This window comes from Tursiops truncatus, chromosome 2 (genome assembly GCF_011762595.2).
Source record: "Tursiops truncatus isolate mTurTru1 chromosome 2, mTurTru1.mat.Y, whole genome shotgun sequence".
In the NCBI taxonomy this organism is placed as follows: domain Eukaryota; kingdom Metazoa; phylum Chordata; class Mammalia; order Artiodactyla; family Delphinidae; genus Tursiops; species Tursiops truncatus.
In genome coordinates this window covers 166,383,960-166,398,587 of record NC_047035.1, presented here as the reverse complement: position 1 = coordinate 166,398,587, position 14,628 = coordinate 166,383,960, and the positions used below count along the sequence as shown (strand labels likewise).

General features: G+C 41.4%; 1 protein-coding gene across 1 annotated transcript in view; it reads right to left on the bottom strand.

The window, feature by feature from the left end:
• MYO3A (myosin IIIA) overlaps positions 1-14,628 on the bottom strand; it is a 178,029-nt gene that overhangs the window by 23,738 nt on the left and 139,663 nt on the right. Inside the window, exons 26-30 of the mRNA XM_019933176.3 lie at positions 11,611-11,722; positions 8,675-8,837; positions 6,948-7,071; positions 4,113-5,025; positions 2,207-2,351 (exon numbers count right to left, since the gene is read on the bottom strand). Coding sequence (XP_019788735.2) covers positions 2,207-2,351; positions 4,113-5,025; positions 6,948-7,071; positions 8,675-8,837; positions 11,611-11,722 — 1,457 coding nt within the window. The remainder of the gene's footprint in view (positions 1-2,206; positions 2,352-4,112; positions 5,026-6,947; positions 7,072-8,674; positions 8,838-11,610; positions 11,723-14,628) is intronic.

Below are 14,628 nucleotides of genomic sequence, written 5' to 3'. Positions count from 1 at the left end.
TTAAAGAAGATCCTGCCATTTGGGACAACATGGATTAACCTGGAGGACATTATGCTGAGTGAAATAAGCCAGGTGCAGAAAGAAGAAAAACCTCATGGTCTCACTCATGCGTGGAATCTAAAGAAGTCAAACACTAGAAGCAGACAGCAGAATGGTGGTTACCAGGGGTGGGGAGGCGGGGGAAGCAGGGAGATGTTAGTCAAAGGGGACAGAGTTGCAGGTGTGCAGGATGAATAAGTCTAGAGATCCAACGTACGGCACGGTGACTACAGGTAATAATACGGTACCGAATCCTGGGAATGTGCTAGGAGAGTGGATTTCAGGTGCTCTCATCACACACACGCCAAAAAAGGCAACTATGTGAGAAGAAGATGTGTTAATTAGCTTGACTGCAGTCATATTTCGCCAGGTATGTGGGCCTCCAATCATCACGCTGTGCACCTGAAAGCGTTTTCAGTAAACACACATACACAACACACGACACACACAAAACTCCCTGGATGGTCAAAAGTGCAGGTCGTGGCAAAACACTGGTGGCCTCCACTCCCCTCCAGGAAGCGTCCGCGGCCCCCCTCCACCCCCTGCTTCCTGCTGAGCCCTGGGCTGAGCTGCTTACCCGGAAGCTCCCTCCAGCACTTCACTGCCCCGCCTTCACCAGGGCCTCTGCGCACACAGCCACGAGGGAGGCTGAAGCCCCCGAGCCCCTCTCTGCTCTGCCGGTCAGCAGGCCTCCGGGCAGGGGGCATCGGTGGCATTCAAACTAATGGGCCTCCGGACTCTGACTTGCCAGGCTGCTTCTTCACGTCAAGAGGTCTGGGCCAGGGCCTGGGAGCAGCAGGGCTGGGAAGGGTGGACACTTCGTGGCAGTGTTTTTTGTTGTTGCTGTTTTTAAAGCTTCACACAAGTCTTGAAAACAATGTGGCAGGATAACTGATTGAAACATTAAGCTATTTTTCCTTCCTCCCGTATCAGACAAATAGCCGGGCTCATCTTAGTCCTTCCCTGCCTAAGGGACTTCCAGGGAAGTTGCCTGAGGTTAGCGGTGGTCCTGGCTTTGGTAAGAGCCAAACTCACTGCAGAGGTGGGGCCTGGTGCCCTGAGCGGGCGAGGGCCTCCGAGAAATAAGGACCAAAGGAAAATAAATGCAGATTCTCCCAGACAGGGCCCAGCAGGGCCATGGGTGGCCGCCCCTGGGGAGGTGATAAGGCTGCAGGGAGGAGGGCTACTGGGAGCGTGTGCAAACCTGGTAAGACTCCTGACACACCCGCTTCCCAGCGTCTCCTGCGCGAATGGGAGCAGCAGAGCCTCGCGACTTGTAGAGATCGGGAGGCCAGCTAGGAGATGAGGGTCACAGCAGTACCTGTGGGCAACTAACTAGTGACTACAGGCTTTACCTGATCCTTTGGTGGCTATATAAGGCCCCGGGGCCCTTGCACAGCCCTGGGGAAGGGGAGGTCTGATAATTCCTGAGTCTGAATTTGCCACCAGTTTAGTGAATGTGGGCAGACAGTGACTTAGGCTGATAAGAAGAAAATGTAATAGTGCATCTGGGTTTGTGCATCTGAATGGAGATTTGCACCTTCTACTTAACATACAGATTTTGACAGAAGGAACAGATATATTTCACTTGTTTGCTCCCGCTTATCCAAACTGCACCCTGCTCCCCAACCTCCCCCAACTCCATCCCTTTCTACTCCCTTTTGGCATCATATGCCAAGTTCTAGTTAAAGTGTATATAAAGGGAAAAAAGAAAAGAAAAAGAGAAGAAGAGGAGTGCTTTCCTGGTGGCGCAGTGGTTGAGAGTCCGCCTGCCGATGCAGGGGACACGGGTTCGTGCCCCGGTCCGGGAAGATCCCACATGCCGCGGAGCGGCTGGGCCCATGAGCCATGGCCGCTGAGCCTGCGCGTCCGGAGCCTGTGCTCCGCAACGGGAGAGACCACAACAGTGAGAGGCCCGCATACCGCAAAAAAAAAAAAAGAAAAGAAAAGAAGAGGAGAATGAAATCAAAAAAGGTAGGGGGTATGTGGAATATTCTGGAAAAGTGTGTTATCTACTTATAAAAAATGAAATAAAATGAACACGCTTGCCAAGACAGTTAAAACATTGTCACCTCAAATCTGCTATAGAATAAAGGTGGACAACTAATAAACAAAGTATCTGGCTTTGCCTGTCCCTTCGGGAAGTTCCAACTCTACCCATCTTTACCTGAGATGCACTGCTGAGAAGAAACTCGTCTAGTAATTGGCTTATAAGGATAGACACCCAGATAAAGAGGCTTCAGTTGCTGTGACAAAATCATTTCATTCAGTTTTTTCTGCAGAATGAAATATTCTTCAGATAGCTTTGTTATCTAAAAAGAAGGTCACATATCAGATTAGATCAAGGAAGAGAATTCAGTGAGCTCCAAGGTACACTGGGGTCTGGTCAATTCCTGAACTGCTCCCCCTGGGGCTCTCATGTACTTCTCCAGGACTCACCCTGACCCCGTACCAAGGTCGGATAAAGTCCTCACTTGACAAAACCTCCCCCTTTGCGCTACTTGCCCATCTCACATCTTCCATTCAAAACTGTCCAACATATGACCCTCCAGAAGCACTCTCTCCTGATAACTCCTTCCCAGGGTCCCTAAGATCTGGCTTCCATCCTTAGCATTCTGCTGCTGTGGCTCTTCTGCTTTATCCTGAGGAGCCCCCGTGCTGACTGGGACTGTGTTGACCTCCCTCCTTTCCTGTCCAGGCTTCTTCGCCTGACTTCAACGCTACCCTCTCTCTCCTGGTTCCTCTTTCCATCCTGGCCCCTCTGCCTCTACCTTGTCTGTTAACACGGCTGCCCTGCTAGGTTGAAGGTGGGGCTCCTGCTCTTCTGCCTCGAGCTCTGCTCCCGGGGAGTACCGAATCCACTCCCACGGTGGTTTTGCCAGCTGTAGGTGGATGCCAGGCGATTCTGCATCTCCTGAATGTGGCAGCTGCTTGGCAGGTCAGGGTCCTAATCTCTGCTTTGGTCTTTAGAGTGAGCAGATTTATCACAAGGAAGGGAAGGACCGCCTGTATATCAAACTCAGTATTTCCATGTGCTTAAAAAAAAAGTAGAACAGGAAGGGACTAAATAAAACAATGGCAGATCTATGACCAGCTAGGGGTTGGAGATGTTTGGGCCACACTCGTAACAGTCAGGGGGTGTCCAAGGGCAGTTACTGTGTTTCTTGCGGGCTTAGCCACCGTCAGACAAAAGGCAGAGTTTAGAGACTCAGCAGTAATAGGTGATCCTTCTTTGAACCCATTATGACATTTCTTCTATGATTTCATACACTATTGACTACCCTGATAGTACATATTCATTTATAATATGCATTTTAGAGGCCACCTAGTGAAAATCCTTCACTTTACACAGGAGAAAATAAGGGTCCTGACACATAAAGTGATTTTCTCAAGGTCAAACACCTAGAAAGAGAGAAAGAGCCAGAGTGGGGCAGGGACAGGGGCCTGTGATCTCTCCATAGCACTAATTTATCAGAGTTCCATGTACACCCGGGAGAAGCCCTAAAGCCGACTGCCCCTTCTAGAAACAGCTGAAACACGCCTACCAATAGCACGAGATATTCTCCAAGAGGGAATTTTCCTTTGTGGCTTTTCTTGATGGTTCCTCATGGCCATGACGGAACATATAGATTGTCATCTTCATTGCATATATGCTCAGTAATGCTACCATCTGATTCTGATACCTAATTATGTCTTCTCAAAATTTGGGGTACAGAAAGCATAGACTTTAGAGGATTTTGAAAACTTTTTTTTTCAGCTATAATGGAAGATCTCAGATACATGGAAATTTGCATTGTCAAATGCCAGCATTTTAGTAGGCTGTATAAACCAATGACTAGTCTCCTTACTACACAAGATTTCCATTGCATTTTATACTATTTTTATCATAGAAATTTGTTTACAAAATTTATGGCTATTCGAATAGCACTGTCCCTGAGATGTTTTATTGAAAAGGTTTGCAATCTCATAAAAACAGATGAAACAATATATCAGTTATCAATTGTCTGTTTAACTCGGTTATCGTGGAGTTCCCAGAGATCTGTACTACTAAACAAATCTGTTCGTTTACATACCTGTTTTGAAAAAATTGCCAAATCACACGCTTCTTTTTCTGAAATTGCTTTTGAGTCTCTAACGCTCTTCATCCTGATGTTACAGTATTCCTCAAATTTTGCGGGATGGGAGTACAAAGTGTGAGTATTTCTTGCTACTTCTGTCGGTGTTGCAACCGCTTTTTGATTTTTAAAAGAAGACATCCTGTCCTTCCTTAACTGCTGCCCCCTCTTGTAGCCCCGGTATTTGCTCTGAATGAACACCGCTGCTTTGTCTTCTTTTTCCTGGGCTTGCATTGCCGGTTCGATTTGCCTCTCTTGGACCATCCCATGCCTCACAGGGTTCCTCTGATGACTGCATACTGGGGCATTCTGGGTGACCACGGACGTCTTCTTTTCTTTTTCCTTGCTATTTGCATCTTGGCAAACCGACCTGTGGCTAAGACTAGGTTCTAAAGTTTTTTTAAAAGAAGGCTGCTTAGGAGCTGAGGTCTCCTGCGCTAACCAAAATCCTGGGTAGCTTGGCCTTTCTGATATGGCCTTCCTTTCTAGATATGCTGCTTTTGAGTCTTCGAAATTCCTTTCCTCTGTGTAGCACTGATAATAATTCTGGACCACAGTGTCCTCCTTTTCCATTTTCCTTATCTTACTATTTTCTTCCAAGTCTTTCATATACTTCTTATTGGTGTTTACTTCTGCCCAAGGGTCCCCCACCAGATACAATTCTTGCTTAGCCTCTTCCTCATATACATTGTTCATTTTTTTCGGGGTCTGATATCCTCTGTTGTTACTTTCCATAGCATTCGTGGATTCCCCCTCAGCTTTGAAAGTAGAAGTCTTCACTACAGATGTATTCCCCTTGTTATTTGGAGCTGGAATGACTGTTTCATTAGTAGAGACTGCATTCTCTGTCTGTTTCTTCACAAAGGATTCCCTGTGTAAAATATATTGCATCGGAATATATGATACTAAACTAGAGTTTATTACCTTGTTTGGCAATAGCACATGTTACATTATGTTGGGAGCAAAGCAAAAGGGACAAAAAAGCTCAAAATAAAGACTTATCAAGTCACAATAATTGAATATTTCCCCCGAAATGTCCTCTCTAGTGACAACTGTGATGGCTACTCAAATAATGAGAAAACTAGCTTCAAATTAGGGTGAGAAATATCCTAGCATAATTTCACTTACTGAGGTATCAAAATCCTAGGAATTTAATCACTTCAAGATATCTCCTTTTCCAAGAAATTATCTTTTTTGCTTCGTTCAGGATTGTATTTCTTCCAAAAGTAGCAGAGGGTACAGAGTAGTGGGAAAAGATGATTATAGTACATTTATTACATTAAGAAGACAAGGAAAAAAAACACATTTTCCTCTTTCATAATTTTCTGTGATAGCCATCATTTGTTAGTATTTGTCACAATTCTGAAAGATTTGAGAAGAGCTAAAATAATAAAAAGCTAGAAGGTGATGTAGGAACAAACATAATGTTGGGTGTTCAGTTAGTGAGGGCATACATTTAAAAATATGCTCATCGAGTCCCTAGATTATTAAAACATGTTGTAACTCAGCAGAAACCTTTGAATCTCTTGGTAGCCTTTTGTTTCTTTAAGAAGTCATTTTGCTTTTTAGAGACAAGAAAAACGTTGGTTACTTAGTTTTACATTTTATTAAAGTGTCATGTTCTCTTGTAAACTAGCAATTTTATATACAATGGTGAAAAACCACTGGCTGTTAAATTTGTTTCAGCTTCAAGACATTAAGATTAAATAGGAAATTAAAAAAAAAAGATATGTCCTTTTCCAAACAAAGTACCTACAATAAGGAGATGGGGAAACTATATCTACATTTGAGACCAGTAAGTAGGGTATGTTCACTAGGTTGCATGCTGTACTTTGATAAGCTCTAAGTCTACGGATCACAGAAAATATCTTACAAAATTCAAGGAAAAGCAGTGTCCCTGCTATGGTTCATGATCTTGCTCATGATACGTTGGCCAAAATTTCACAGTTGTTCCTTTATTAATACCCTTTTGAAAGGACAGTTGGAATGATTTCCCCTTAACTTGAAGATAAGATCTTCTTTGAGGAGGGAAGTGTGGTCATCTGAGTGAAATGACAACAAACTCTCCAATAGGATAAAGAACACAAAAGTGGCCACGGGGTGTCGCTGACATTTGAGGCATCACTGTCAGGAACCTGGTTAGGTATGAGACAGACTGTGGACTTTTATTTTTTTAATTTTTATTGGAATATAATTGCTTTACGATGTTGTGTTAGTTTCTACTGTACAGCAAAGTGAATCATGAATCAGATATATATATATATATATATATATATATATATATATATATATATATATATATCCCCCCTGGTTTTTTGGATTTCCTTCCCATTTAGGTCACCACAGAGCACTGAGTAGAGTTCCCTGTACTCTGTGCTATACAGCAGGTTCTCATTAGTTATCTATTTCATACATAGTAGGGTATATATATCAATCCCATTCTCCCAATTCATCCTACCCCTCCTTCCCCCCTTGGTATCCATAAGTTTGTTCTCTACATCTGTGTCTCTATTTCTGCTTTGCAAATAAGTTCATCTGTACCATTTTTCTAGGTTCCACATATAAGCAATATTATATGATACTTGTTTTTTTCTTTCTTACTTCACTCTGTCTGACAGTCTCTAGGTCTATCCACGTCTCTGCAAATGGCACTATTTCATTCCTTTATATGGCTAAGAAATATTACATTGTATATGTGTACCACATCTTGTTCATTGTGGACTTTATTTTGTGACTTTCCAGATGTGAAAAATCTATACTGTCAAGATGGTATAAGAAGGAACATTATTTTACCTTTTATTTTCAAAGTTTTTCTTGTAGTCAAATTCCTGATCTTGAGTCTGAATGGTTTTTACTGCTGTGTTTTTCGTGTTATCAATTTCTTTCCTTTGTTTCCTGGCTAGATGTCCTCTTGCAGCTGAAACATATAAGGCCCAGAGCAGTGTTAATTATAATAAATAAAAAGCATTACTTCAATGGGTAGAAACAAATGGCTTTTCACCATCAGTGCCAAAGAGGAAAATGAAATTAAAGATTCCAAATAGAACAGGTTCGAAAAAATATGGGACTCATTAAGAAGACTCTTCTGGACGACAAGCTTTAGCAAGAAAATAATTGAAGTAACTTTCGTTTTAAGGGGAGTATTAAGATGAAACTAAAATGATAGAGATGAGCTAAGTTGATGAAAAAGACAACGTGTACTCACCATTTGCTTAAAATCTGCTAATGCTTATGTTTCCTTTATTTCTGCCATGTTCAGCTATTCATGGGAGAAAACCCCTATTATCTAAGGATATGGTTTGAACCTTTTGGCCAATTATTCTTGGAGCCAGATATATTTCAGAATTCAGACTTAAACTTTTTAAAAAAAATTTTTAGAAAAGTAATTTGGAACAAATAACATATATTCTGTAAAATTCCCCATGGTAAATCAGCATTCCATAGTCAAACACATGAATGTTTCTCCAGAAAAACATACAATTCTTACCAAGTGGGATGAATAAAACACTGTGAATATTAGGTCATGTTTCACTTCCAAATGAATTATGAAAAACCTCTTTTTTCAGTGTTTTATGAAGTTTGGAATTGTGGATAAAGAATTAAATCCCAAATTGCAGGGTTTGCATTTTTGATGTCCCAGTGAGAAGTGAAGGGCTTAAAATTCCAAAAGATGATGATGAGCTCTTACGGACTGACGGATTGGAACTGGACCTTGAACTGAATCTTTTGAATGTCAGTCAGCTACTCTGCCCACCACATCAGTGTTCTTCAGAATGTAGCTTGCAAATAAATAGTGGATCATAAGATCGATTTAGTGGGCCAAATCTAACAACTAGAAATTAAATGGAATAAACCAGAATAGAAAAGTATCAGAATGCAGTGCTTGTAGTATGTGTGTATATCGGGTTACAGAGTAAAATACATTGTTTGTTATGGGTATGTAGTCAAAAGTTTTTGAAAGATATTGTATTAAGCCATGCTGTGTTCTAAATTTAGCTTTTTATAGAAAAATGGAAAGTGAAATCCAAAGTCTATTAATACATTTAATAAAAACTTGTGAAATATGATTATAAATATTATTTCCCTACAGTTAACAGAAAGAAATGGATGCCCTTTAGCAGAGTGAGATTTCATTAAGTTGTCAAAAATTATGGCAAGTGTAACCTTTGGAATAAAGTAGGGAAAATGTTACTGCCCAATGGGTTATAATAATATGATTCTTGAGATCTACAATTAATTCAGTCACTTGCTGTAGCTTGCACAATACGTCAATTGTGTTTCATTGTGACAGAAAATTTGAAAATTATTTTCTTTAAAACAAAACATTTATTCAGATATTAAAAGTGTCAGTCACTACAACAATCATTCAGATTTAGCATAGAGAAAGTATCAAGGTAACAGAGTTTGGAATTAAACACAAAAGCGACATAAGAATTGGAGGTAAGTAAGATTTGATTTCATGCACACATCTAAACACAGCATTACGTTCTGTTACACGGTGAGATGGTCTGAGTGATTACCTGACTGTATTATGATAGCGCTCTCTTTCCTTTTCTTCTGTATTTTTTGGTATCTTCTTGAGCCCAAGAATCCTCTGACACAGGCTTGAATCAAAATAAGCTTGTCGATGGCTTCCTTTCGCATTAAATTTAACTGTTCCACATGATAATACTTAAGGAACACCTTAAAAGAATTAAAATAAAACACAAATAAAACTACGGCGTGCAGGTGTGGAACAGTCATGTGCTGTGCTCTGAAGACTAGATTATATTCTAAACATTTTTCGATTTTGGAAATCACTATCTTTTGCTTCTTTGGCTTGGATGTTGCTATCACATTATAGATTTTTATGATTGAAGAAAACCCCTCTTTGAGAAGGAATATAGTTTAACAATCATACTGTTTATTTGCAACAGGTACCTAGGTTTTGTTGGATAGGCCAATATGAGTGGAGGATACCAAGCTCTTTTATTAAAGTTTTAGCATCAGATACTCTGGACAAAGCTAATTTTTTATGCTTTTTGAAAGAAGAGATAATTAAACTTCCCAAACTTAAAAATCTTACAAATCTATTTGTAAGAGAGAGGACAATTATAGTTAGAGGAGTTCATTCACCAAATGTTTACTGAGACCTATTCTATGTACTTATCTGCTGGAACACAAAGGTGAACAAACCAGGGGCACTGCCCTGAAGGGGCTCACAGTGTTGTCAGTGGAGAGAGTAAGGCAGAGAGAGGGTCCCATGCAGAATGAACAACTTTCTCACCGGACCCAGCAGCCACTGTGAAGATAGGAGGGCTGGTTTTTGATGATTCTAAAATCAAAATGAATCGGAGCAACAGGGGAGCCTGAAGGCTCGGAGCTGTTCTCAACTAAGAGTTTTCAACCACTCCCAGGAAATAGGAAGGTATGTTTTTTTTCTTTTAATGGCTAAATTTACTAATGAAAGTCACCTCAAAGAGAGTTTATTGAATCCACTAAGAAGTCACTTGAATTCAAATTTGAGAGCTGAGTCATGAGACCTGGTAACCCTGACTGTAGAATTCTCTCAGCACTTAGAAGCCTGGCACCAAGGGCCAACAGTTTAGCATTACAGGTTTTGATTGAATTTAGTTTTAATTTCTACAGGACTCTAGATGCTAATATATTTAGTCTGTTCTACTGCCGACAATTCATTTAAAATTCAATCTATCTAAAAAGGTCATCATTTTTTTTTGCACAGCCTTAGGAATGTTCTTATATTGAATACTTTTATCCATCTTAATGAACTGGAAAAGGTGAAGTGGAAAAATACAAATGCTGCTTAAATATCATGCAAAACTGGAACTGCAAAGGGCCTTTTTACAAGTTAAAACTCCATTTGAAGTTAGGCATGTGTTTCAGACCATAAATCATGAGATGTCAGCCTGACAAAATGCACTCTTGTGAGAATCTGAAAGAAAATGGTGTGAATAGAAAACATATCTTTGTAATGCTCAGGAATTCCCCTTACTAAATACTAAAGTAAATACGGATTACTGAATATGTGGGACACTCCGTATAAGATAAACACTTTGAAAATTTCCTTAAATTGTTACAGGCCTAACTTTTCTTTTTTTAAACTAATTTTTATTGGAGTAGAGTTGATTTACAATGTTGTGTTAGTTTCTGCTATACAGCAAAGTGAATCAGTTATAAGAAAGACAAATATCATATGACATTGTTTATATGTGGAATCTAAAAAAAATGGTACAAACGAACTTATTTACAAAACAGAAATAGAGTCACAGATGTGGAAAACAAACTTATCGTTACCGAGGGGGAAATCGGTGGCGGCGGGGTGGGGGGATAAATTGGGAGATTGGAACTGACAGATACACACTACTGTATATAAAAGAGGTAACTAACAGGCCTAACTGTTCATCTGAACATATGAACATTCTGTCCCACACTTCCCACAGCTAATATAGATTTCTTGGCAAGTGTGGCATGTCAGTCTACGTCTATGGAAGAGCTGAAAGCAGTTACTCTTGAGTGGTCAATCTGAGTACTTCTTTGCCTTAGCTTGATTTTCTTCTCCATCCTCCCCCAGTGATACCTTTAGTGCACTCCCAGGACCTGGTCCTGTTTATCTCCTTATCCCCATCTTGTTTGTAATGCTCTGAGGATATCTGAGAAGTAAATGCATCCTTTCTCCAAGAAGCCACCTATCTTACTTCCATATTCAAAACAGGTTATGATTTTGTACTTCATTCTTTAAGGCAGGGGTCCCCGACTCCCAGGAGGAACCGGGCCGCACAGCAGGAGGGGAGCGGCAGGCGAGCGAGCGGAGCTTCCTCTGGGGCTCCCCACCGCTCCCGTTACCGCCTGAGCCATCCTCCCCCCGCCCCCCATCCGCGGAAAAACTGTCTTCCGCGAAACCAGTCCCTGGTGCCAAAAACGCTGGGGACCGCTGCTTTAAGGGATTAAATAAGCTAAGATCTCACAGGCTCTCAGATCTGATACATAAACACACCAATATCCAAACACCTATAGTGTGCGTCTAGTAATAACATTTCACTCCAGATAAATTTCAAGTTTACAACAAAAGCAGATTTGAGAATTCGGAAAATAAAGAAAAACAGAATCCTATTGAAATCATTATGATTCTCGACAGCTTTTTGACTATATTTGGTGCTGATAAAACAGAGAAAATATAAAAGTCTGTTTTCTAGAGTCATCCCTTCCATCTTTTTTTGGATAGCTCTTCAAGATATATTTTTCTTGAATTTCTTAAAAGAAACCTTTACGAGAGCAAAGTGTTTAATTTTGCTGAAGAAGGAAACCGCTATGACTTTATCAATTTTCTTCCCCTATTTCAAGCTAAAGATTCTATAACATGAAAAGCCATGATATTTTCAATCACTGTAAAATGTAATTCTCAGTACATCCGCCATAAGTATGAATTTTTTTCTTGAAAATTATATGAAAACATTACTTTTGTTTTTCCAAGAGCCCAGTTATCAAGACCAGCTTTTTCCAAAATGGTGGCACAGGTGTCAGGGCTCAGTGGAGGTTCTTCACACCACTTGTAACAGAGAACGTGGTACCTTTGAATGGGAGAGAGGGCTGGTTAGTATTTCATAAAAGTTTAACGTCTCAGGAGCCTGGTGGGCTTCTTAGAACAACTCTGCAGTAAATTGAATTCCAGACTGACTACTTGTGTAATTTGAGCATTGCTTTTTCACTTCAGTGATGCTTTTCAACACAACACTAAAACCCCGTACAAAACTCTGTCGTTCAAAAAAAAATTAACTGGATATTTTTTAGAAAGCAACCTTTCTCTGGTCACTAAAAGCAGAAGGACCGCAGTGGCAGAAGCAGAGGGAAAGATTTCATTCATTTTTTTCATCTTCACAAAAACACTGGGAGCTGATCTTCAAATTGGATGAAGGAGTTTAATTCTACACGAACTTCCCGCATTACAGCAACAATTGAGGGGAGGAAGTGAGTAAGGGCTTAATGCAGGAGGGAAATGAGAGAGGAGGAGATACTGCCCATCAGCCTGTGTTCTAGATGTCATCTCTTCCTGCCCCTCCTCCTCTTTTCTTCTGTGTATTTTCAATCCCCTTTCTCTCTCCAGCCTCCTCACACTTAGCGCAAAGCAATCCCCCTGAGTGCCTCTCCTCTGAAATGCTTCCATATCCCCCACTAGCTTTGTGGACAAACAGAAGGATGGTTTAGGATAACTGTCTCCAGTTCCCTACTTCCCATCACTCCTCCGCTCCTGGGATCTTATTTAATCGCATATGATCTTTTAGTGATGAAGCCTTAGCCGGTTGTTTTCCATCCTAACCCTAAGTGTTCCTTCTGTAGTTCTCCGTCTTGAGAGAGTGTCCCTGAGATTCCCAGCCCACCCTGCCCCTCCCCCGTTTCTCCTCCTCCTTTTCAGTCTCCTCGACATGCCTCCTCGACTTGCTGCTTCAATGCTAGGGCTCTACAGTGCTCTGTTTCTTTCTAAGCTCTCTCACGCGTCACGTCTACATGCACGGCTCTGACTCTTCCCTGTATGTGATGATCGCTCTACATACATCCTCAGCCCTATTTCCATAAACTGGGAACACATTACTTCTGACTGCCTACCCTACACCCCACCTGCTTATCCCACAGACACTCCGGACTCAGCAACATGCATCACCTTTTCCTTCTTATCTCTGTGAATGATGTCACCCCTTCTTAAAGTACTAAAGCTAGAAATCTGCGTGTCATCCTAGATTCTTTCCTACTCTTCACTCGGTGTATCCGACAAGCTTAGAAGCCTCTCTGAAATCCCTTTTTCTCTAGTCCTACTGCCCTTACCTTAAACCACCTCCCAACTGGCTATGTGCGTCTTCACGCCCTCCTCCCCGCGTCCTAGCCGATGTCCACAGCTCTGTCTGAATTATCTTAATAAAATGAAAATCTGATCAAGTCCTTTCCTGACTTGAAAGTGTCCGAGAATTTCCCAAGTTCTAAGCTGGGACGGCAAAAGCAGGTGCTTTCAAAGGCTGGGCAGGCCACGTGAATATGTGAGCCGGGAAGTGTGACAATGTAGGAAATGCAGAGGTCACACCTGCTGAAAGGCAGTCTTTAAAACTGGCTGCCACGCATGATGACGAGTCTGCATGCCCCCTCCTGCTCTGTATCCCTGCCCGCCTTGCTAGCCTCACCCTTGGCCATCTTCCACGGACATCTTGGGCTCCAGTCATGAAAGCTATTCACAGTTATGCCAAAGGGCCACATCTGCTCGTGGCTCGATGCTTCTGGGTGTGTCATCCTCTGTGCCTGTATGTCCTTCCATCCTCACTCCTTGTTCCCTCAAAGAAGACCTACTCTTTCAACATTCTAGAAACGCTCTTTAACAAATCTTCAGTGAACAGACCCCTGGACTAACATTCTATTTCCCTGTGTAAGACACACCGGCTGATGTCCACTGCACACTTGGGGTGCGTGGGCCGCAGCTCTGCCTAGTGTGCCTGGGCGCTTCTGCTCCTACCAGGGGAGCTGTGTTTGCTGCCAAACCTGTTCATTCACTTGGTGAGGAGTTATTCAAATAAATATCAGATAAACTGATGAAACGTGAGTGAGGAAAGCCAGAGGGCTCTTTCTCGAAAAATGCATCAAATGCTTTGGTAAGACCTTCTAAAGAAGTACTTATTCTAAAAAACTATGGAATTAAACATGGATGAAGCCATTACAGAAGTTGGAGCAGAATCATAAGAATCCAGGAATATTTAGCCCTGTGATTGTTTCAGGAGTTATCTTTAACTTCTTGCTTCCCCTCAAGAAATATGAATGGAAATCATACCTAAGGGATTATGAACAGTTTATGTAAGAAAGAGTCAATAAACTCTGATTAGTGGACATTATTCAAAGAAAAAAATAAGCCTATATCAAAAGATTGAAAAATGAATACATGTTGATGTTCTAATATATATATTACTTTTATGATTATCTGCTTTCTCTGAATTTCTACTATAATCTAAGAAGTCTCCCCCTTCTCTCCTCACTCCCCCCAGCTCTACTTCATGCTCCCAGACCTGCACACTTTTAGTAAAAATATCCACTCTCTTTCATTCGTGTAACAAATACTTATTGAACACCCAGCATGTGCCAGGCACCCTCCTAAGTGCTGGGGACACTGCAGTGAACACGGCAGACCAACACCCTGGCCTCCGGGAGTTTATGTTACATCGTATGATAATGTAGATAATCAGATCCCTGTTCCCACAACTAGTCTGGACTGTGAGTTTCTTAACGTCAGAGGTTCTTTTATGAATCTTTGGGTTAAGATCTGAGTTAATCTTTTGTTCAAGGACTGGAACATAGTGGGTCTGCAATTAAATGCTTGTTGAGTGACTCATGGACTGTCTCTGGGACTTGCTGTGGAAATAAACACCTAGGCACACCAGATGAGCTTATGGAGGAAAACCCCAGACCTGTGCTTTGTTGTGCCTCGTTTTAAATCCAACATACT